Here is a 26,133-nt window from a genome sequence, read left to right on the forward strand (position 1 = left end):
AAAGCTTACAGAATGGGGAGCACCAGTCGTACCAATTGTGAAGGCTGACAAGTCAGTTTGTCATTGCAACTATTTTAAATAAATGGTAAACTGCTTTTCACAGCTGGATAAATACCCAATCCCTTGCATAGAGAATTTACACACAAAGCTGGTAGGAGGGTTGTCCTTTCCAAAGCTGGACATAGGCCATGCATAATTGCAGTTGTGGTTAGTTGACGATTCCCAGAAGAATGCTAAAATTAATACACATAAAGGTTTGTACCAATACACAAGACTGCCTTTTGGGGCATCATCAGCCTGTGTACTTTTTCAGTGGACAATGGAGAACATTTTACAAGGTCTACCCCAGGTCACCATTTATTTCGATGATGTGCTAATAACAGGGAAGACCAATAAGGAGAGCTTAGAGAACTTGGACATATTCCTTAAGATGTTTCTCCCAGGTGGGCATATGCCTTAGAAGGGAAATTGTGTGTTTCAGACACCTCAAGTGACCTACTTGGGCTATGGAGTGAGCAAGATTGGTTACACCCATTGGAAGATAAAGTGAGAGCACTCAAAGGTATCCCGGCACCCACATGTGTAGCGGAGCTTAGGTCTTTCCTTGGGCTAGTGAAATATGTCTGATTGTTCATATATAACCTGACATAATATCATCCATTCTGGCACCTTTGCATCGACTCCTAAAAATGTCAGCCTTGGAAATGGTCGTGTAGCCAAGCCATAGCTTTCAGGGAAGTGAAGAAACACTATGATCCTCCAAGGTGTTGACACACTATGATCCCAAGCAAGATTTGATATTGACATGCGGATGCCTCCCCAAATGGCATTGGGGTAGTATTAACTCATAGGTGACCCAGTGGAGAGGGACACCCAACAGTGTATGCATCCAGGACTTTGGCTAATGCAGAGCGTAAATGCACCCATATAGAGAAGGAAGGTTTTTTGGTCATTTTTGGAGTCAGGAACCTCCACCAATACCTTTTCAGACATAAATTTCCAATAATAATGGACTACAAACCCCTGTATTGTCTACTTAAAGAGGACAAGGCAGTGCCACACATAGATTCAGGCTGAATTCAGTGGTGGGCTCTAACACTGTGTATAATTATAAGTTGGAACGCCATCCCAGAAGCCAAGCAGCAAATGCAGATGCATTGAGCTACCTCCTGCTGGCCCATACACTACCGGTGGTACCACCACTGGAAAAGTCCAAAATGCTCGTAAATTTCCTGGACACACATCCAGTTATAGCTGACAATATCAGACTTTGGACGCAGAAAGATCCGGTCCTCGCAAAACTGAAACAGCTGGTGGTGACGGGGGAAACTAAAAAGGCAGTCACAACTGGAATTGAAACATTTTTGGACCCAGGGAGACCGGATCACAGTGGAGGACGGCAAGAATCGTTGTCCTGAGCAAAGGTCACCACTAGATACTGGCTGAATTCCACCAGTGTCATCCAGGGATTTCCAAAACGAAGATGTTGGCGAGAAGTTATGTCTGGTGGATTGGATGCCGACATAGCCATGTCCAGAATGCCAACAAGGACAAAAATTACCGCCTTAGAAATGGCCAGGTAAACCATGGACTCGAAATGTCAACTCTGCAAGTCCTTTCTTGGGCTCAATGCTCTTAGTCATTGTGGAAGCCCACTCAAAGTGACTAGACATGCATAAAGTTCATTTGTCTAACACCGGGACAATGTTCAAAAAACTGCACACATCTTTTGCAATACACTGACTGTCAGAAGTATTGGTCCCAGATAATGGACTATTGTTTACCAGCAGGGAATTTGAGTGTAAAGTCAGTTTTAAATACTATCCATCATCCAATACTCTTGCAGAAAAAGCAGTCCAACCTTTGAAGACAGGCTTAAAAAAACAGCCAATAGCTTCACTAAATACCAAACTGTCCTGGTTCCTGTTTGATTATAGGACCATCCTTAATGCAACTATAGGGAGAGCACCAGCAGAGTTGCTAATGGGGAGAAGACTCTGCACCAGGTTAAATCTGATCTTCCCAAACCTGGAGGAGAGGGTGAAATTGCATCAGGAATGCCAATGCCAGACACAAGACTCTGCTAAGCCAGAGTGACAGTTTACTTAAGGAGGCAAAGTTTGGTGTAGGAACCATAGAAATGGCCTTGCATGGGTAAAAGGCATGGTGACACGAGGTTGGGTCCAGTGACATATAAGGTTTGGGTAGGTGAGATTGTCCTGAATAAGAATTTGGACCATATAAGATCTGTAAACTCGCAAACGGTGTGGTGCCCAGCTCTTCAGAACAGACAGGTAGGCTGGAAGATCCCATGGGTTCTCCTTCACCATCAAGCATTGAAGAGAAATCAGAATCTGAGGTGGACACGGCAGATGTCACCGCTTCAATGCCTTTGCCACCTGAAGAAGAGAATGAATTTTTCCTGAGATGCTCTGGGCAATAGGCGAGCTACTATGCTTTATACCCTGCCCATATCCAAGTCAGCGTCAGAGGAACCTGACCTGGTGATAAAACGTCCCAGGAGGAGCTACAGAAAAATGAACCAGGCTATGTCCTTGGACTCAGAGGGGGAGGGATGTAATGATTGGAATGAGGTGAACCAGGTGGATCTCATAGAATATGAGTTCCCTGATTGGGGCTGTTAATCTGGTCTAATCAAGAAGCCCTGGCTTACAGATAAAAAAGGGGAGTGCCAGACGTCCTGACACTCTGTGAGCTGGATCGGCGTCAAGAACTTTCCATATGTAAGTAAAGGGTGACTTGGTGATGGGATACTGGCCTCTTGGCTTTATTTCAGTTTCTTTCCCTTAAGATCCTATTGAATTTTCTTTTGAAATCATTGATCATGCAGTAACACAAAATATAGGTAGGTAAGGAGACGTAAACTGAAACAACCAATTCCCTTCTCTTGCTGTGCATAGTCAGCAAGTTATTTTCAAAAGATAGTTGCATGTGCTTTTTGGCCTCCTGAGTATGTGGTCAATTTTAATAACAACAGCAAACTTTCATGGGTTTTTATAAGGAGGGTATTTATTTTCATACTCTCTGCAAAATCATCAGTTACACACCATGCAGTGATGAAAGATATAGTTAAAGAGCACCTCCAAAGCAGATGAGACTTGTACCTGGGCATCCTGGTTCAGAGGCATGGACATTAGCACTACACTTCTATTATACTTAAACCAGAAGAATAGTTAACAGTACACATGCTTAGCTCATTGTAGCATCAACCAGTCCTTGTGCTGCAGTGACAAAGGAAGTCTTTTCTATTCCTGAATTCTAGTTCTGATGGTTGGAGTCAAGTATCAGGATTTCTATAGGATTCCTTTGTTTAGATTAATGTTCAGCTGATTATGAAGTTAGGCACATCTGGTTTCATATGAGGAAGGGTCACTGGACCCGAAACGTTAACTCTGATTTTTTTCTTCACAGTTGCTGCCAGACCTGCTGAGCTTTTCCAGCAACTTCTGTTTTTGTTCCTGATTTACAGCATCCACAGTTCTTTCGGTTTTCATTTTCTTTGCTGATGGATTTGGAGTTTTGGAATCAGGCTGATAAACTTGAGAAATACTTTACAGCTTCTGTTTCTTAAAAAACAAATATGGCACAGCTTTGTTGCTGCTGATATTCTTGAAGTTTTCAATGAACTGTTAAAGACTACTCAGATCTGTTCTGGGTTCCCAGATCAAAACTAGTAACCACATCTGGTTGTGTATACGTGAACAATAGTCATATTTTTGACCAAAGGGCTTATCTGAAGGCTATTGCTATGCACATTTACGTAGGAAGCATTATTCCCAGATTTTCTTTTCCAAAATTTTGAATTTTTCAAAAACAAACTCACTTTCCCTGGATTATAGTCCAGTACCCGACATATGGCAGAACCATGTTCAACATGACAAATCTGTAGCAAATGAGTATAAATAAAGGTTCCCACTGCCAGAAAATGTATTGTTTAACAAGTGAAAATTGACAGTGAACACAAAAGGGTTAAAGGTGAGGTTTCACTCTTGTATTTAGCGTCCTGTTTACCCTTCATGTGATATCAGTTTCTGCTGACACTGAGAGGGAGATTAAGCTGTACAAAACAGGGTGGTTAGGTGTGCTTTTCATAGAATCATAGAAACCCTACAGTGTAGATCAGGCCTTCTGCCCATTGCGTCCACACTGACCTGCCAAAGAGCAGGTCCTTATCAAGTTACCTTATCCCTGTAACCCTGTATTTCCCATGGCTAACCCACCCAGCCTGCACATCCTCTACACACCATGGGTAATTGAGCATGGCCAATCCACCTAACCCGCACATCTTTGGACTGTGGGAGGAAACCAGAGTACCCAGAAGAAACCCACACAGACATCATGAGAATGTGCAAACTCCACAAAGACAGTCACCCAAGGCTGGAATCAAGCCCAAGTCCCTGGCGTTGTGAGGCAGCCTTGCTAACCACTGAGCCACCATGCCACCCCCACTATCCACCTCTTGTTGTTAGGGTTCCAACTCAGTCAGTGTTTCTGGGCTCATGTTGAAAATGAATCTTCAAACAACAGCAAGTCTAAATTTCAGATAGGTTTCATCTGAGTGTGTCCATTTGAGGATGGCTCCCATACATGATTATTCACCCAGGAACTCCCCGGACATTTTTATTAGTCCATGTTCAATAAGCACAGGTCAGTTGACTTTTAGTCGCCTTTTTAACAGTTCATCAGCGTCCATTTAAAAAATATAAAGGCAGCTCTGTAAGCTTCCAAAGGAACACAGTCCATGTTGAAAGTTATGAATAGGACATACCTCCATTGAGCATAACATACAATTATCAATTTTTAACACCTTCACCATGCTCTTGACCAGTCTGTTTTTTCCTAAAATCAATTTAAAATTATGTGTGGTGGTATTAATATTCCTTGGAAGTTTATTTTCATATTTCTTTTTGTAGCTCTTACTGTCTGCTTACTGTCCCTGTTACTTACTGTCTCCATGTAATCAAGATGGGTGCACTTTCTTTTGCATTTTTGTGAACTGTTCCTTTTAGTTTTTTTGTTTCCTTTCTTGCCATTCATGGCTGTTCTTTGGCCAGTAGTGCTGTTTCCCCTCAGCAGTATAAATGGATTGGGTATCATGTTAAAGTCTTATTGGATAGCTTCCACTTATTTTCTGTCAATTTACCCAGTCGCGGACTTACCCCATTACTGTGGATGAATGTTCTGCTTACAGCTTTAAAAGTTTGCATTATTTAATTGCTATGGTATTTGCAACATTGTCCAAACACAATGGAAAACTGGATAAAATTGTGAAAAACAATCACCTAAGTAGCTTTAAAATCCTAGGATCCATTTTAATAAAACAGTCGATTTATTTGTTTATTGATTATTATTATTGATTGGCATCATACGTTGTTTCTTTTCAATAATATTGAATTGACAATACTTCAACTGAGGAATCCTGCAATGAGTTAGGATTAATTGGCAGAATAGAATTGATGGGTTGAATGGCTTACTTATTTTCAATGTAATTAACCTTTCAATACAATCTGAGTGCGTACCAGGAAGTGTTGAAGGAGCTGTGCGAGTATTGAATAGAATAGGTCGTTGGGAATCATGACAAGATAAATATGCTGAGGAAAACAGTAACAGCAAGTGATCCAACATCTTAACCATTTGCAAAGAAGTATAACTGAATCATCTTGCATGCTGGTGTTCTATATTTTCACAGCTGGATCAGCATTTTATAAAGATTTAGACAGGTTGAATGAGCAGGTACAAAATTTAGCAGATATGGAAAACATGAGGTCAACTACTTCAATAAAAGGGATAGAAAAGCAACATTTTATTAAATGGAGAGAGACTTCAGAATGTTGTGCCACTGCAGGTCCGGATGTCCTCATCCATGGAACATCCATGAAACACTGGAATGCAGATGCAGCAAATAATTAGAGAGGCAACTGCAATGTTGTTTTGGGGAATGGAATGTAAAAAATAGGGGAGCATTGTTTCAACAGTGCAGGGCATTGGTGAGAGTACACCTCTAACATTGCATACAGTTTTAGCCTCATTTTAGGAGCGTTTTTTTTGTATTGGAGACAGTTCAAAGAAGATTGATGACACTGAATCCTGAGATGAAGGGGTTGGCTTATGGAGAAATGTTGAGCAGTTTGGGCCTTTGTTCTTTAAAGCTCAGAAGAATGATTTACTGGTATATGCATGAATATGAGGATGACAGGATACGTGCTAAAGAATGCTAGGCATCATGACAGAAGCTCGAATTAGGGTGTACCTTCAGAGTAAAGGTCAACCATTGAATATTGAGATGAGGACAGATTTCTCTCTTTGAGTTAGAATTCCCTACCTCAGATAGCTGTGGAGACTATGTAATTGAATACCATTAAAGACTGAGACAGATATTCAAGACACATTTTTGAATTAGATGAGAGTCAGCGATTATGGGGTACGAGCAGTAGTTGAGGCCACAGTCAAAGTAGCCTTAACGAAGCAGATTCTTATTTCTTATGTATTTTATGTTATACCCTTTCCTGAACTGACACTGTACCAGACAGCAAGTGACACTCCTATTAGTCTCCTCTGTAATCTTCAGGAAAACATTGGAATTTTCTGAGGCAGGCTTCTTCCTTCTGTTGGCAGGGAAGAGAATTTGCCCACAGTCTCATGACCACTGAATCAGCTCTATGAAGAAGTCAGTGAATGAAAGTGTACATTGCCACATTGGTAATCATTTCTGTAGCTCAAGCCACTGGAGAATTCTGCAATTGTCATCTGTGCAGTGTCTCAGTAAATAATTCCACTGACATAGATTTATACAGGTCATGCCTGCTTGAGCTAATTTGTTGGGAATCCCAGAAGCCAGATGCTAATACGGTGGCTGGTTTAAATAGATTATGACAAATAAGCTGCAGAAACCTTTGGGTTCCCCATATTCTACCTTGCTCAGGCACGTTACTGAATTAAAATTCCATCCATTGTCTTTATGATATAGGACCATACTCGACAGCACAGTTGATCACAACATTATTAAAGAAGTCTGAAGAGCCTTTCCTGTTATAAACAACCCATGCAGTATGAATTTAATTTAAATTCTAGTACGATAAGATAGGCAATTTTACACAGTTATTGTGATTGTGTTCTTTCTAAACTTTACTTTTAAAACATTAAATTGAATTCCAATCAGATCAAAACAAACTTTGAAATGTAAGTAGAATTATGATTAGCCAGTCTAGTTTGGTAAGTCTCTAATGTATGGAAGAAATATTCTGATTATGAATTACCCCAGGTATCATCTGGATGATTTCATAGGGACATTTAGCTGGGTATAGTTCAATTGTTGTGATGTTACAACACTAGGGTTACAATATTGTGGCCTAAACTCCACTGACGTACTCACTGTTACTGAGGTTCTATACTGTGAGCCAAATCCTGCAAATTTTCCTTTACAAAAGCAGAGACTGAATTGATTGAGGAGTCTATCAGAACTCTAAGTTAAGACCTTGTCTTCATTTCTTTTTAAGTAACAAACTACGGAAGGGAATTTTAATGTCTGTGATTGACATTAAAGGAGAAGGGTAGCACCAAAAGTGGATACATGCTATTTTTTTGTTTTGTTGATCTGCAATTTCAGTATATTTAAGTTGTAATGTATGTGGGATACAGATGCATTTTAACCTGTCTATGACAAGGACCCACACAGGGATTGCTAAATATGATAAAATTGCATGGTGTTAGGGGCAAGGTACAGGCATGCTTACAGCATTAGCTGACTGACAGGAGGCAAACAGTGGGGATAAAGGAATCTTTTCCAAGATGGCAGCTAATGACTCATGGATTTCCACAGGGTTCAGTGTGGGACCACAACTATTCACATTACACATTTACAATCTGGACAAGAGAACTGAGGGCATCGTTGCTAAGTTTGCAGATGATACAAAGATAGGTGGAGGGACAGGTAGTGTTGAGGAAGTGGGGAAGCTGCAGAATGATTTGGACAGGCTCAGAGAATGGGCAGAGAAGTGGCAGATGGAATACAATGTGGGAAAGTGTAAGATCTTGTACTTTAGTCAGGAAAATAGAGGCATAAACTATTTTCTAAACACAAAAGGTAACAGAAATCTGAAACACAAAGGCACATTAGGAATCCTATTTCAGGATTCTCAAAGTTAATATGTAGGTTCAGCAAGCAGTTCGGAAGGCAAATATAATGTTAGCATTCATTTCAAGAAGGCTAGAATACAAGAGCAGGACGTACTGCTGAGGCTGCAAAGGCTCTGATCCGTCCACATTTGGAATATTGTGAACAGTTTTGGGGCACCCATGTCTTAAGGAAAGATGTGCTGGCCTTGGAGGGGTTCCAGAGGAGATTTAGAAGAATGATCCCGCGCTTGTCATATGAGGAGTGGGTGAGGACTCTGGGTCTGTACTCAATGAAGTTTAAAAGGGTGAGGGGAGATCTGATTGAAACTCACAGAATACTGGGAGGCCTGGATAACGTGGATGTGGATAAGATCCTTCCAGTAGTCGGAAAGTCTGGAACCTGAGGGCACTTAGAGTGAAGGGTCGACCCTTTAGAACTGAGATAAGGAGGAATTTCCTCTGCCAGAGGGTGGTTAATCTGTTGACTTCATTGCTGCAGAGAACTGTGAAGGCCATGTCACTGAGAGTACTTAAGATAGAGATATGTTGGTTCTTGATTAAAAAGGGGATCAAGGGTCATGGGGAGAAGGCAGGAGAATGGGAATAAAAGTTTTATCAGCTATAATTGAATGACAGAGCAATCCCAGTGGGCTGAATGGCCCAATTCTGCTCCTTTATCTTATCGGCTTATGGGCATCTGTTGCAGCTGTACAAACAAGTGTAGCCAATGGAACCACAGAGGTAGTTTCACAGACCTTTCATTTGTGAAGCTCAGAGGAGCAGGATTACTTCTCAGGGCTCCATTAAAATAATCAATCCCTGTGCTGTCCCAGCCGCAAGATCTCCCCAACATCCCTTACACCCCTTCCTTCACCATTCCTCTCTTACTTACTTGACGAGAGGCATTTTCTTTGAGTGTTAGAGAGGGATCTCTGGGCTATCTAATTTTCATGCTGACATATCAGCGTCAGAAGCAAAATAGAACTTAGGATCCAATTGTAAAAGCCCATTTAAAAATTCAACTAAGGATCTTATATAAATATGGAACTTATTCCCATGTCAATATTCATAACTTAAGTAGCAATAATTTGGCAGCATACTTTTATCCACATTTAATTTGTAATCAGCTGCTGGAGAATTAATGCTTGGGCATTAGTCTTCCTATGTTTATAATTCCATTAAAGTTGGTCTTTACATGAACTGTGCAATTCTTTCAGCATTGTACTTTGTACACAAGGGGCATTCTTAATATTTACTCTCAACAGTGCTCTGACATCTTTGACATCTCTTTTGGCAGCTTTGATAGCTTGACGGTCCAAATAATTTTATGCAAAAGCGAGTCTACTTTAACACTCCCAAACAGCACCTCGGTTGTCCTCGGCCAAGATCTAAAAATGCATCATATCTTTCCAAAAGGATATCTTGGCTTAAAATAAATCTACAAGGTTATTATCTCTGTGCATAATTCAGTACCAAGGTTAAGGGGATGAATTGAGTTTTTAATACAATGAGAGAATTGGCAAGGTCAGCGATAAAGGTTTGCTGCTTCTGATATTTTCTTCTATTACTTGTAAGGAGCTAGCAACTAATTATTATGCGAATGTACATCTAGTCGCATTTACAGTTGCACTCCAGTCAGGTATCAAGCAACAATGTATCCATCCACTAGCCACACAGAGAGTTACAAGAAATACCCCATGCGCCCAAAGATTGATAAAATCCCTACAGTGCAGAGAAAAGGCCATTCAGCTGACCGAGTCTGTCCTGACCCTTTGAAAAGCACCCCAGCCAAACCCCTACTCTATCTCCATAACCCCACATTTACCATGGCTAATCCATCTAAACTGCACATCTTTGGACTGTGGGAGGAAACCAGAGCAAACCCATGCAGACAGAGGGACAATGTGCAAACTCCAAACAGACAGTCACGTGAGGCTGGAATCAAACCTGGCTCCCTGGATCTGTGAGGCAGCAGTGCTAATCACTGAGCCACCATCCCACATGGATCTAAGCATTCTGAGTTTAAAAAGTGTAATTGTTTTGAATTCTGGGAACAAGAAATCATAACACACCTCCCACTATGGGAATTCGGAAAGTCAGTTAGAAGCAAAAGGGACTTGGGAGTCCTAGTTCAGGATTCTCTTATGATGTGGAAGTGCCAGTGTTGGCCTGGGGGTGGACAAGGTCAGAAGTCAGACGACACCAGGTTATCATCCAACAGGTTTATTTGAGAACACAAGCTTTCAAAGTTTTACTCCTTCTTCAGGTGTTAGTGAGAGCGGTAGTATCAGACACAGAATTTATAAGTAAAAGATCAAAGGGTCACACCACTGATGAGGATGTATTAAACAAACCTAAGATGCTGTTAAATCTTTAATCAGTTAGAAGGCTTTAACTGATTAATATGTATATGTAAATCCCTGAATTCCTTTGAAGTCACTGTCCTGAGAGAACTAAAGGTTTTATCAGTGTAAAGAAGAGGTGACATTTTAGATCAGACAATGCATGTTAAGTGTGAGGCCTTGTTTAGAATCTGTGTTTTGGTTTGGAGTCAGACTGGCTGTAAATTTCTAAAGTAGGAATTTATAAAACACCACATTGACTGACTGCCTATATATTGCGTGCTTTTTGAATAAAACATAATGTATCTGCAAATACAAATTCACCCCATAGATATATGTGTGTGTTGGGGATGGGGGGTGAGGGAGAGAGAGAGAGAAAGAGTGTGTGAGTGTGTGTGTGTGTGGGGGGGGGATGTGGGTTTGTGCGTGGGGGAGAGAGAGAGACAGTGTGTATGTTTTTTCTGTTGGAGTGGGAGGGGTGGGTGGGAGAGAGAGAGTATGTGTATGTGCAAGTGAGTGTGTGTGTGTATGTATGCATGTGCACGAGTGTGGGGTCACCTGTAGTGCGACATGAGCCCAAGATCCAGGATACCAAACTGGCTATCAGCCTCTGCTCTTAAGGTTAATGCGCAGGCCCAGTTGGCAGTTAGGAAGGCAAATGCAATGTTGGCATTCATTTCCAGAGAGCTAGAATACAAGAGCAGGGATATACTTCTGAGGCTGTACAAGGCTCTGGTCAGACTGCATTTGGAATATTGTGAGCAGTTTTGGGGCCTATCTCGAAGGAAAGATGTGCTGATGTTGGAGAAGGTCCAGAAGAGTTTTACAAGAATAATCCTGGGGATGAAGACCTGTCATCTGAGGAGTGGTTGAGGATTCTGGGTCTGTACTCTATTGAATTTAGAAGGATGAGGGGGAATTTGATTGAGACTTACAGAATACTGAGAGGCCCGGATAGAGTAGGTGTGGAGATGTTTCCACAAGTAGTACCTGAGGGCACAGCCTCAGAGTGAAGGAACAACCCATTAGAACTGAGATGACGTGGAATTTTTTCAGCCAAAGGGCAGTTAAACTGTGGAACTCATTTCCACAGAGGGCATTGGAGCCAAATCATTGAGTGTATTTAAGACAGAAAGAAATAGGTTCTTGACTAGTAAGGGAATCAAGGCTTATGGGGAAAAGGCAGTAGATTGGGGTTGAATTACATTGTCAGCCATGATCAAATAAAAGAGAGACATGATGGGCCAAATGGCCAAATTCTGCTCCAATATCTTATGGACTTATGGTCTTAAGATGTTATTTGTTTTTTTTTAAAAAACTAAGATATGAAATCATTTAGAAGGAAATCTGGCAAAAGGTTTTCTCATAAGACTCCACAGATATTAGTCACAGATGGAAAATCAGATTAGTTCAAGATTAATAGGGAAAAGGTTTGAATTAAAAAGATCATTAAATCCATTGGCTAACAACAGGAAAACACGGGTTTTATGGAGTTCCTACTCCTGTTCTTATGTTTCTGTTTCAGAATTATTTAACACAGTAATAGGTTAAAATGATGATGGTTTTGACAGCACAGATTTATAAACAGTAAAGCAATTGTTAGCACTTAAAACCTTTTCTTTAAAACTTCTGGTTTCCACAGGCACAAGACTTGAGTTATGAGCTTATTTGTTCACAAAATATTAATTGTTTTATGTGTGGAATTGATAGCTTCATACAATTTGCATTTTTGTTATAACTTTCTAAAATGTTGATAGCAGTAATGTGTGTTTGTTTTGCAGCTTTGCTGGTCTATTGGACTTTAGCATTCATTACAAAAACCGTCAAGTTTGCCAAGTTTTATGAACATGGCATTGGTCTAAGTCAACTCCGGTTCTGTATTGCTGCACTGTTGGTCATATTGTATGGGATGTTGTTGGCTGTGGAAGTCAACGTCATCAGAGTACGGGTAAGTGAGCAGCCACCCTTTCACCTTTTCTTCTCAATTTTGTAAGGAAGTACGGTGGCTCAGTGGTTAGCACTGCTGCCTCATAGTGCCAGGGACCCAGGTACAGTTCCCCCTCAGGCGACTGTCTGTGTGGAGTTTGCACATTCTCCCCGTGTCTGTGTGGGTTTCCTCCGGGTGCTCCGGTTTCCTCCCACAGTCCAAAGATGTGCAGGTTAGGTGGATTGGCCATGCTAAATTGCCCACAGTACCCAGGGATGTTTAGGTTAGGTGGGTTAGACATGGGAAAATGCAGGGGTAAGGGAAAGGGTCTGGTTGGGATGCTCTTCGGAGGGATGGTGTGGACTTGTTGGGCCGAATGGCCTGTTTGCACACTGTAGGGATTCTATGAGTATGGCAACCAACCTTCACAAGCTCATCCATAATGCAACAGCCATAATGCATGCACAATGCCAAAGACTGAGGATCAGTACGTTAGTTGATTCCAGGGCAGCTCATATCAACCATGTCCTGTCCTTGTCTGCCATTTATACAAATGAGTTATTACTGCAGAGTCACAATTAGACATGGAAACATAATAACAAGATTAGACTATTTAGCTAATCGAGTCCATTTTAGATGCCATTCAGTGAGATCATTATGGAACTAGATCTTAACTCCATCCATCACATTGGCTCTGCATCCTTGACTACTGAAAGACCATTAATCTCAGATTTAAAATTATTAGCCAAATTATCACCTAATTTGTGGGAGAGAGTTCCATGATTCTACCATACTTTGTGTGAATAACTGTTTTCCTCACTTGCCTCTTGAGTGCACAACTCTAATTCTAAACAGAGATAGTGGGAACGACAGATGCTGGAGAATCTGAGATAACAAAGTGTAGAGCTGGATGAACACAACAGGCCAAGCAGCATCAGAGGAGCAGGAAGGCTGACGTTTCGGGTCTGGACCCTTCTTCAGAAATGGGGGAGGGGAAGGGGGTTCTGAAATAAATAGGGAGAGAGGGGGAGGCGGATAGAAGATGGGTAAAGGAGAAGATTGGTGGAGAGAAGACAGACAGGTCAAAGAGGTGGGGATGGAGCCAGTAAAGGTGAGTGTAGGTGGGGAGTTAGGGAGGGGATAGGTCAGTCCAGGGAGGACGGACAGGTCAAGGAGGCGGAATGAGGTTAGAAGGTAGGAGATAGGGGTGGGGCTTGAGGTGGGAGGAGTGGATGGACAGGTTAGGGAGGCGGGGACAAGCTGGGCTGGTTTAGGGATGTGGTAGGGGGAGGGGAGATTTTGAAGCTTGTGAAGTCCACATTGATACCATAGGGCTGCAGGTATCCCAAGCAAAATGCGAGGTGCTGTTCCTGCAACCTTCGGGTGACATCGTTGTGGCACTGCAGGAGGCCCAGGAGGGACATGTCTGCAGAGGCTTGGAGACCGCTTTGTGGAACACCTACGTTCGGTTCGCGACAAACAACTGCACCTTCCAGTCGCGAACCATTTCAACTCCCCCTCCCACTCCTTGGACGACATGTCCATCCTGGGCCTCCTCCAATGCCACAACGATGCCACCCGAAGGTTGCAGGAACAGCACCTCATATTCCGCTTGGGAACCCTGCAGCCCTATGGTATCAATGTGGACTTCACAAGCTTCAAAATCTCCCCACCCCCTACCACATCCCAAAACCAGCCCAGCTCGTCCCCGCCTCCCTAACCTGTCTGTCCACTCTTTCCACCTCAAGCCCCACCCCCATCTCCTACCTACTAACCTCATCCCGCCACCTTGACCTGTCCGTCCTCCCTGGACTGACCTATCCCCACCCTAACTCCCCACCTACACTCACCTTTACTGGCTCCATCCCCACCTCTTTGACCTGTCTGTCTCCTCTCCACCTATCTGCTCCTTTATCCATCTTCCATCCGCCTCCCCCTCTCTCTCTATTTATTTCAGAATGCCCTTCCCCTCCCCCATTTCTGAAGAAGGGTCCAGACCCGAAACATCAGCTTTCCTGCTCCTCTGATGCTGCTTGGCCTGCTGCATTCATCCAGCTCCATACCTTGTTATCTCTAATTCTAAACATATGTCCCCTGATCCAAGACTGTCCCACTACGAATGCAGATAAGAAAGTAATTGTTTAATCCTAATGTATGTCAATTAAAGATATTTTTGTTTACTCACTCTGCCTAGACTGGAATGCAAAAGCAATTCTAACAATGCTGGAACCATTTCAACTAGGAACAACTTAATTAGTACAAATCATAGAAACACAATGGGCAGATACTCACCAGTAGTCGAGCCAATCTACCCATCTAGCTTTCCATAGGATTTTCATTATGTCTAAATCTAGTAGCTTAATCTATAAGGAATCTAACATTGAACTTTTTATTTTGCTATGTTTGATTCAGTCTCACACCAAATCAATCACCAGTACATTAATCCACCAGAGGAATAATGAGGGTCCACTCATGACTGCACCGCAAGTTAATGGGAATTGACTTTTTTAAACCTATTTTTCTGAAACTTAGCATCTGTCTTGCAGTTTACGTTGTCAGAATGTGGGGTGGCTTGACTCTTACTTAACATGGAGAATATGGTGACCAAATAAGATCAGATTCAAAATTTCACAAAGTCAAAAAAAGTTCTCCTGATTTTCCCCTTAAATAGCATCATCAAAAACAAAAACAGAAATTGCTGGCAAAGCGCAGCAAGTCTGGCAGCATCTGTGGAGAGAAATCAGAGTTAACGTTTCAGGTCAAGTGACCCTTCTATCAGAATCTCATTTTTGAGTGGTGACTCCCTTATTTCTATGCATTTGTATCTCATTAAAGCCCCAACTCACATTATTTACATCACACTTCCAATTCTCCTCTCCTTCAAACCTAGACAGCAACTGACTGGTAAAACAAAGCTAGCACTTGTTGGCTGCAGCTCACCATATGCCTGTCCCAGCCATCAAGAAACTGCTTCTTGTGTACACTGTCCCTGCATACATCTTGGCCACAATCTCCACAATCCTTCATTGTTACAGCTCTGCATCCATAAATCTCTAACTTCCCCACATCATCCTGTCTGCTCTCAGACTAACTCAGGCATAACTTCTGCCCCTCAACATTTTACTTTGGAGCCAATGCACAATGATGATATGTATCCTCCTCCTAGGCTGATATGCACATCTACATTGGATGTTTTTGCAGTATTATAGACACACACACACACACACACACACACACACACACACACACACACACACACACACGTGCACACACACACACACACACACACACACACAGACACACACACACACACACACATTCTGGCTCTTACCTTGCTTTCTGAGTGCTTACTAAATTTAGCTTTGAATTACAGGCTGCCAGCCTTTGCATTTTGTCTCTATTTTTAGTGCAGAAAGGCAGGCAGCTTGTGACAGGAGGGGAGCATTAAACATTCAGTCAATCAGTCAGATGGGGGATGGACATGTACCTTTATGGTACTGTGCTACATCAGTGTCAGAGCTGCAGCATGTGTTAGTAACATATGTGACAAAGATTCTGCATGTGCTCCAAGCAAATGGTGATGTGTGCAAGTCAGAGGAAAAGTCTTTGATGTAGTGAGGGGAGATTACACTCAATCAAGAAGTTGCCTATTTACACTACAAAGGTTTGACCACAGTCAATATTGCAGTTCACGAGTAAGCAGTCAACAGATCATAGTTATATCACTCAAGGCGCTGTTGAGACGGCATTTGGTGAACGATGACAGCTTTTCCTGCTTATAGTTACGCAAAGGGAGGGATTGAATATGATGGAAGTAGATGGAAGAGCAGTGAGCAGCTTAGGTGGTAAGATGTCCTCATTGAATGAGTAGGAGGTACGGAAGGCAGAAGGATTTGCAATTTGGAAGTGGTAAGTGTGAGCTCTTGAGTCAGCATGATACTGAGGGTTGTGATACACAGCTTTGGTGATATGTACATGCAGTGGCCAAGTTAAATTGATTACTGCCCCTTGAGTGTGAAATAGAAGAGAGAAGGCAGCGACCCTTATCATTCCAAAGTATGGAAGATCATTGACCTTCTTGCTGCACTGCTGGCTATTCCTTTTTGATGCATGACACAGCACTGTCCCATGCTGTAATTTCTGTCTAGGCTAGTGGTGCAAATTAGTGTGGCCTCCTTTGGTATCCTGAAAGAAAAGGGCTCCATCCTCTCCATAGCTCATCCACTACTACTTCCAGATATCTATCCTGGAAGTGGGGAGCTAGCATGCCTTTCCTCAGTGATATTTTCACTGTTGACCATTTTAGTATGAGGGGTTGCTCCTAGCTTGCAGCATGTGAATTGGTGTGCAGCTGGGTGTTAAATGTGGTGTCAGAGGCATGGAAGCCGATAGATCCCATTAGTGGCGAGCATTTCCATCATAAGTGCCACACATTTCACAGACTATCTCAGTATCTCATTTGCGTTAATAATGAGATGAAAAGCGGAAGATTGCATGAGAAAATTTGCCCTAGTTCATGGCTGACTGATGCTATGAAACTGGCTTGCCACTAGACCTTAACTGCAAATGGGAAAATACAGCTCCAAGTAACTTATTGTTTTTAAAATAATGTCAGCAAAGTCTAACCTCTTCAATCATAACCAAAAATGGAATTGCTGAAAATACGCAACAGCTCTTGCAGCATTTTTGCAGAGAAAAAAAATAGTGTTGATGTTTCAAGTCAAGGACTTTCCTTCAGAACCTCTTCAACCTGGCACTAGAGTCCAACAGCATACTTCATCTGGACAGTGTCATGACTACTAACGTGACAATTCGCCTGGCAAGTAATGTAAATGTAATTACTGATACAACCCACTTAAAGTGAGAAAATCACATGTTGTTTATCGATGTGGAAAAATTTGCAAGATAACCACCTATGCTTCTTAAATGCATAAATTATGTGGTTACAAAATTGTTTGAAATCTGTGTAGAAATGGTATTAAAATAGAAACAAGTTGCAGTATTTCAAATCCTCAATGTCCCAAGCTGCTTCACAACCAATTAATTGCCTTGAAGGTTATTGCTTTAACTAATTTGTAATGCAGCTGATTTGCACACAATGAGCTGAATTTGATGACTGCAACAGACGCCTCATTCATTGGATGGAAACCCTGCCCTGGCCATTTCTGACAGACTCGACAAGATCTAAGGCCTAACTTGCTGTCAGGGTGCCCATGTTTTAATAGCAAAGATTCTACACCCTCAAGATTCTGGCCAGTCAAATAACTGGTAGATCTTCATGCCCAGCAGTACTACTGGGACTAGTACTGAAGCTACAGGTGACCAAAAGCAGCAGAAAGTGATGCAGGCCCTAGAAGAAAATGAGTAGTGCCAGATTGCTGGGACCATGTACCTGGTGCTCACTGGGGAAGGCCTGGGGACTTTTTCATAGGGATTACCCTGTCCATTGGGAAGCTGGCTTCAAGGAGCCCGAGCAAAACTGGAGTCAGTGGGTATCAGGAGCAAAACTCTCCACTGGTTAAAGTGATACCTGGCACATAGGAAGATAGTTGTGGTTGTTGGAGGTCAGTCATCTCAGCTCCAGGACATTGCTGCAGGAGTTCCTCAGGGTAGTGTCCTAGACCCATCTTCAGATGTTTCATCAGTAACCTTCCCTCCATCATAAGGTCAGAAGTGGGGATGTTCGCCGATTATTGCACAATGTTCAGCGTCATTAGGCTCCTTAGATACTGAAGCAATCCATGTTCAAATGCAGTAAGATCAGGACAGTGTCCAGGCTTGTGCTGACACGTAGCAACTTAACAAGTTGCGCCACACGATTGCCAAGCAATGATAATCTCCAATAATAGACCATCTAATCTCAGCTCCTTGATGTTCAGCAGTATTACCATCACTGAATCCACCGTTGTCAACATTTTGAGGGTTATCATTGATCAGAAACTCAACTGCACTCACCACATAAACACAGTGGCTACAAGAGCAGGTCAGAGGCTAGGAATACTGCAGCAAGTAACTCACCTCCTGACTCCCCAAAACCTGTCCACCATCAACCTGGCACAAGTCAGGAGTGTGATGGTATACCCCCAACTTGCCTGAATGGGTGCAGCTCCAACAACACTCTAGAAGCTTGACACCATCCAGGACACAGCAGCACGCTTGATTGGCACCATGTCCAATTCATTGCTAAGCAGTGTGTACTATCTACAAGAAGCTCTGCAGAAATTTACCAAAGATCCTTAGACAGCACCTTCCAAACCAAGGACCACATCCATCCAGAAGGACAAGGGCAACAAATACATGGGAACACCGCCACTTGCAAGTTCCCCTCCAAGTCACTCACCATCCTGACTTGGAAATGTATCACCATTGCTTCACTGTCGCTGTGTAAAATTCCTGGAATTCCCTCCCCAAGGGCATTGTGGGTTAATCTACAGCACGTGGACTGCAGCAGTTCAAGAAGGCAGTTCACCACCACTTTCTCACGGGTAGCTAGGGTTGGGTAATAAATGCTCACCACCAGCAGTGCCCCATGCCCCACGAGTGGATTTTTAAAAAAGGGTAAAGCATTCAGTGCACTCCACCCTTCCCAGAGCCTTTAGAGAGGCCACCAGAATATGTCTGGGAGCCTGCCTGGTAACTTGACCCATGACCAGTAGCAACAAAATGAGTCTGTTTATGGGCCGGCAGGTTGAAGGCTGACCTCAACCTTCCTTGGCCCTGGCTTAATCCTTGATATGGGGTGAGGAGTTGTGAAGCTGACAGGCACTCCAAGCTGGTCCTTTCCAGACAATTATACATCCCCAACCCCACTCTCCTCTCAAATGCTGCTCAGAGTTGGGGGTAATGCATTAAGTTGTATTGAATTAGTCTGATAAAAGAGCAGTTCAGTACATGTGCAGGCAAGCTCAACTTGTATCCCAGTATACTGAAAATCTCATTTGTCCTTTGATAAGTATCAGCCAAATCTTCAATTCCACTTTTCCTTGGGGATACATTCAGTTGGAAGACTTCCTGTGCTTTAGTCCTGGAATGAAGCTAGTATCTAAAACCGTCGACATGAAGGACAGGAACTACTGTTTGTTCCAAGCTTACTCTTCAATTCGTCACCTAATTAACCAAATATTGTTTTTAAAATATGAGACAAGTTGCCGATATTTCTGTTTGCGAAACGATACATATTGGTAGGATAAGTGAGGAGACACAATATAAAATAAAAGGTATAATTATAAAGGGGGTCACAGGAACGGAGTAATTTGCCATCATTGGTACATAAACTACTGTTGGCGGCATATAGAATCCTGGGCTTTATAAACAGAGGCAAAAAACTCAAAAGGGAGGAAATTGCGATGAGTCCTTATAAGACAGTGGTCCAGCCTCTGATGTGATTTTGGATCCACCAGTACATTTCACCTGATGCAGTGATGCTTATTCTTTCCTTGTAATATATGAAACTGGGTGTGGATCTTATGGTCATGAAGAAAACCACACACATTTATTATGACTATCTATTATATACGAACATTACATTTTTCAGACACCTACATATCAGGGCTAACATTTATTTAATAGGTTACAACAGAGTAACAGTGAACAGCATGCTTCCAGTAATACGTCATACTTCAAGAGATCCCAGGATAAGATGGTATGAGACCTTTATACCCTCAGGTCAGATGCTGTGATACAGTGATAATACCATGAATGTGTCTTTTAAGAGAATACCGAATGTGAAAAATAGCACGACAATCTCAACCCAAGATGTGCCATTCTGGACCCTATGCTTTAGGAAGGATGTGATTTTTTTATTTAGAAGTCATCTAGCAAAGATTTACAATAGTGGCTCCAGGAATTAGTGGTTTCAGTTACATTTTAAAAGTTCAGGTGTTCTTCTTAGTCAAGAGAAGTTTGAGAGGAGATTTATTCTAGGCATCCAAAATCATGACTAATCTGGATAGAGTTGCTAGAGAAAAACTGATCCCATTGGCAGAAGAACCAATGGACATCAATATAAGGTGAATGAACAAAGAACGAACAGTGATATGAGGAGAAGCCTTTTTACACAGTGAGTGATTTGAATCTGAAATGAACCACTTGACAGTATGGTGGAGCCGGGTTCACTAATGACATTCAAAGCTGAAGTGGATAAACAGCCAAAGAGAGAGAAATTGCAGGATTTTAGTGAAAAGGCTTTAGATCAGGACTAGCTTTAGTGCTTCCGTGAGAGTCAGTATAGATAGACTGTGTAGTTGACCTTCTTTTGCTCTGTAAACATTCCTATCCTGTGTTTCTCCAAACAGTGCTCAGAAGGTGAGCGTCAGCGTCTAGGATATTTGCACTGCTGCTCTGCGGGATTTACATGAGAGCAATTCAGAGAAACATTCTCTCTGTTCTTTTGACTTTTTTTTCGGGAAAATAGTGTAATCTCCCCACTGTCCAATTAGCCATCAGTGATATTGAAATGAGTAATGTTCACTGTGCTTTTCTACTATCCTAACAATCTTAAATACTTTGCTAACTATACTTTTGAGCCCAATTGATTTTCATTTTAAACAGTGCTGCAAATCCTTTTTGAGCTCACTAGATGTTTAATTAAACACAACTCATTTAAAACCGACATGCCTTTCTAAAGATTGGCCAATAACTCCTGTGCCGATTTGAATACTAAAATACTGGTGCTTAATTTCTTCCACACAAGTTAATACATTTATGTTAAATTCTAGTTTCAGCTATTTTAGTGCAGTGATTATGACATCAAAATAAACAGATTAATTACAGCGTGTAATAGCACAGTTAGGCATTAAAAATAATGTTAAAGAGTGTGATAAAAATAATACATGATATAAATTAATATTAATTAAAATAGAGAAGTTCATCTTTGCAGTTTCATTTATGTTGCCTTTCCCAACCTCTGATGAGGGTGTTATGTGGAGGAGAAAGTGGGAGAAGCAAATAACATGCTTTATCATCAAGGTACAGCAACCCACATTACTGTTTCAGAATCTAAGGTAAAGCCTGAAAATAAAAGAGTGTTTGTCAAGCTTTCTTGGAATACTGAGCAGGCATATGCAGTTTGGCAGATCACATCCAAAATCCAGAAAAACCCAAAATCTCGCATGGCCATGTCCCAAGTGTATCATAGTTTAGACATAGGGCCTGTAATAACAATGAAATAAATGACCTTCTTTGTGCTGTAAACCTTTATTGTTCTTTGGTTAAAAAAATAATCTTTGAGCTTTAATATTTCTGATGTTTTACACATTTCTGTAGATTCCATTCTGTATATTTTATTCATATTATAGTTACACCAATTGGCAAACCTATGACTGTTGTTCCATGCCATTTTGTGTGTGTATTAACACTGGCATTTCACTGTTCCACTGTTCCATGACTTTGACCAAAGAACAGTTAGCAGCTTGTGAGAATTGATATGGCATGAATGAAGAAGAACATCAACAATGATTCAATTAACATAGTTATGCTCCTATTTGTGGTCATCTGCTGAAATATGGGAATCCCCTTCAGCATGAAACATGAACCTGTCACTCAATGTATTATGAGGTGTAAGATGATCAAAATGCTAGTGAGAAGGTTTAGAACCTACAGAGATAATCTTGAGCTATCATACTACAACAACAGACAATCCATGAAGATTGCCTAAAATGGGATGCAAAATTATACAAGAATTTGGTGTGTTGATTCGTGTCGGGGTAAGGATATGGGAAGGCACTGGCAGAAACTCTGATTAAGTTTACCTCATGACATTATATGAATTGAACTGAAATAAGATAGAAAATTTGTGAAAGAAGCAGGTTTGTGGGCTCAATGACCATTTAGAGCCCCAACTTTCTCGTGTTTATAAGTTCCTTTTTCCTTAGTATTGTATTCCTTTTCCCAGCATAGCTTGTGACAAACTAAGTTAAATCAATTTTTCTGTGTGCACTTCTGTATGTGTCCATATTTTAGTATCATTCCTCCAAAATGATGATGATAAGGACCTGCACACGTTGTATTGTAACGTAGCAAGACTGTTGTCCTGCAGCTCTCCGCACAGTTTTGCTTGACCAGGAAGCTTTCCTACTCTTAATACCTGCAATTGGCATATTAGAAGAATATGGAGTGTAAAATGGAATTATGGTGTGGGTGACATGCCCGACACTTTCTTGCCTCCACAACGGGAAAGTACTGGTAATCAGACCAATTGACCCTGTTAAGTGGCTAATTAATAGTACTTAAGACTTACTCCCAATTTCATTAGGATAGTGGGGGAAAGGGCACTTTTCCATCTAGGAGGTGGTTAAACCTGGTCACTTCCCTATGGGATCTGGTGGAGTGTTCATTTCGATCAGGCACCCTGTAGATCATAGAAGTATGGGTAATGCTCACAGGACTATCTGCTCCTTCCTTTGCGAGTGGCCTCCACCCATCCTGATTGGCTCTGCGTTACCCAACCCTACTTATCTAAACTCTGATCTGTCTCCAGGGTCACTGCTCTGGGAACTGTTGCCATCTTTGCAGTGGCCACCACTCCCAGTGCTTCTTCTGGGATGAAGAGCTGCCTGCCTTCTGATGAACTAGGAGTATTGGAGTTAAGGAATCCAGCATCAGACAGGAGGGGCCATGACTTCCACTGACTAATTGATGAAACACATAAAATAAGGCTATCAGTTTCTGGGAAGACAGAGCTGGGCTTGTAATCTGTGGCTACCACTTCTACAAGAAATCCCAACCCCTTATTACAGTGACTTTCCAATTGATGTGTATCCAATGAATGGTTCAGAGATAGTAGGAACTGCCGATGCTGGAGAATCTGAGATAACAAGGTGTAGAGCTGGATGAACACAGCAGGCCAAGCAGCATCAGAGGAGCAGGAAAGTTGACGTTTCGGGTCTGGACCCTTCTTCAGAAAAAGAACATAGAACATAGAACAGTACAGCACAGTACAGGCCCTTCGGCCCACAATGTTGTGCCAAACTTTTACCCTAATCCTAAGGTCTATCTGACCTCCATCCCTACCTTATACTATTATCCATATGTCTATCTAATAGCTGCTTAAATACCCCTAATGAGGCTGACTCCACTACCCTCTCCGGCAATGCATTCCACACCCCGACCACTCTCTGAGTAAAGAACCTATCTCTGACGTCTCCCCTATATCTATCTCCACTCACTTTAAAACTATGCCCCCTGTAATAGCTACCTCCACCCTAGGAAAAAGTCTCTGGCTGTCTAATCTATCTACACCTCTAATCATTTTGTACACCTCTATCAAGTCACCTCTCATTCTTTGTCGTTCTAAAGAGAAAAGCCCTAGCTCTCTCAACCTTTCCTCATAAGACCTTCCCTCCATTCCAGGCAACATCCTGGTAAATCTCCTCTGCACCTTTTCCAACGCCTCCATATCTCCACAAAAAGAAAAACCCTTTCTCTGAAGAAGGGCCCAGACCCGAAACATCAACTTTCCTGCTCCTCTGATCCTGCTTGGCCTGCTATGTTCATCCAGCTCTACACATTTTATCTCCAATGAATGGTTGAGCTTTTTTAAAAGGAAATCAGGACTTTTGAACAACACTCCCCCTATTTCTGTCAATAGCATCAGAACTGTCTCAAATGTGGGACTACATACCTCACTGTGACCACCTGATTTTAAAAACGGCCAATGCCTATAGGATGAATGTTTTGCTGTGCTGCTTTCAACACTGTATAATTAATCCCTATGCCTTAGTCTTACCAGACCATAGGTCTACTCCCTCATTAGATGGGGGGGAGTGATTTAACCTGAGGGTCACAAACCCTTAGCTGAAGGGAGAAGTTGAGAAGCAGAATCCTTTATGGTAACCTCAATCAGTGTAGGAATTGAACCTATGCTGTTGGCTTCACTATGCATTAGAAGCCAGACAGCCAGCCAACTGAGATAACCAACTCCAGTCTCTAATTGAGCACTAACGGGCAGTAAATTGTTTATCTAACTTAGAATATTCATGGTCAATATCCTAAAACCAACATCACTAAAACATATTATCTGGAAAAATATCTTGATTCTGCTGTAAATTGGATGCAATACTTCTTCCATTACAACAGTGACTCCACTTCAAAAGTGCATCATTATTTACAATTTATTTACACAAATTTTGCAGTGTAAATGCAACTTATTTTTCCTTTCTCTTTGGCAATAGCAGCATAGGGAAAGTGGTCCATCAATCTCAATACTATTTGTTGCAGAGTGATGTGAACAATTAGTATCTGGAGGATATGAGAAGGATAATATCAGTACAGATTACTTCTCTTTATTGTGGACTGCCATCTAATTGCTACTGAGAAAGATGTATGATCATTAAAATATATGTAAGTTTTCTTGAAGACAATATATGGCATTTTATTAAATATAGTGGGACAGTACGTTGGCACAGTGGTTAGCACTGCTGCTTCACAGTGCCAGTGACCCAGGTTCAATTCCAGCCTTGGCAACTGTCTGTGTGGAGTTTGCACATTCTCCCTGTGTCTGCATCATTCCCTCTGGGTGCACTGGTTTCCTACCACAGTCCAAAGATGTGCAAGTTAGGTGCCCAAAGTGTCCAGGGCTGTATAGGTTAGCTGGATTAGCCATGGAAAATACGGGGTTACATGAATAGGATGGGACGGGATGGTGGTTGTGAGTCTGGATGGGAGTCTCTTCAGACAGTCAGGGTGGACTTACTGGGCTGAATGGCCTGTTTCCACACTGTAGGGATTCTATATTTTGAAATGTTTCTGTATTTCACTAATAAATGCAGATTAACATGTTTCTCCCCCGACCTCTGGGAGAAGCAGCATAATTGTCATATGCACCTCAGATCTGCAAGCTCAGAACTTAAATCATGGGCTTCTACCACTGTCTCCGCTTGTGTCACAAGCACATATCCATGTATATTTGCATTTAATAAATTCTGTAATTCCTAGAAACTGTAATATGTAGGGCAAATTTTGCAAGTACTTTTGGTCTTTAACTGAAATGTATTTGAGAGGCTGTGACTGGATATTAGGTGTATAGTGCATCTTGGTTGCATGTTATTATAGTGACTGGCAGTGTCAGCAATGTTATGCTTCTTAGGTGCACGTGCCCTTGTGTCTTGAGATAATTTAATCTGCCCAGCAAAGATGTACCGGACCAAGTTGGCCAACCATTCCACACTCCACATGATTCACTTTAATGGAATGACTTTAATGGAATGTAAAAACAGATGGGATATAAAATGGGTAGCTTAATGAGTTTCAGCAAGTGCCTTAAATTAACTTTTGTATAGTAAATTCACATAGTTACCTCTAGGTATCTTCCTCTAAATGCAGATGGGAAGATACCAACAAGTTAGTAGTGATTACCTCTGCTGACCTGTTTGACATGGCTCCACTATATCTACTATTCAAAATCTACGTGTAAAAAGGATTCCAACTGGAAAGCCTTAGCTCAGTGTTCGACACATCAAATGTCAGGCCCACAACACTTGACTCAATGAAAAATATATGTTTAAATAAAATTACAGAAAAATTAACAACAGTTCATTAATGTGACTAGACTGAATTGGATAATTCATGAGTTACTTGATAAATAATTCATGAAAATCCGATGACATCCTAGGACCCAAACCTGAAGTTGGAGTGCTGGGCAGAGGAATATTCCAAGGGGAAGTAGAAAGTAGGACAGTGCATGCAATGCAATACTATTCCATGTTTTCTGTTCTGGCATAGCTAGACCTA

At 41.7% G+C, this 26,133-nt stretch overlaps 1 protein-coding gene across 1 annotated transcript in view; it reads left to right on the forward strand.

The window, feature by feature from the left end:
- abcc8 (ATP-binding cassette, sub-family C (CFTR/MRP), member 8) overlaps window positions 1-26,133 on the forward strand; it is a 202,470-nt gene that overhangs the window by 19,688 nt on the left and 156,649 nt on the right. The window contains exon 4 of the mRNA XM_048606980.1: window positions 12,260-12,426. Coding sequence (XP_048462937.1) covers window positions 12,260-12,426 — 167 coding nt within the window. The remainder of the gene's footprint in view (window positions 1-12,259; window positions 12,427-26,133) is intronic.

Source organism: Rhincodon typus, chromosome 17 (genome assembly GCF_021869965.1).
Source record: "Rhincodon typus isolate 14 chromosome 17, sRhiTyp1.1, whole genome shotgun sequence".
NCBI lineage: Eukaryota > Metazoa > Chordata > Chondrichthyes > Orectolobiformes > Rhincodontidae > Rhincodon > Rhincodon typus.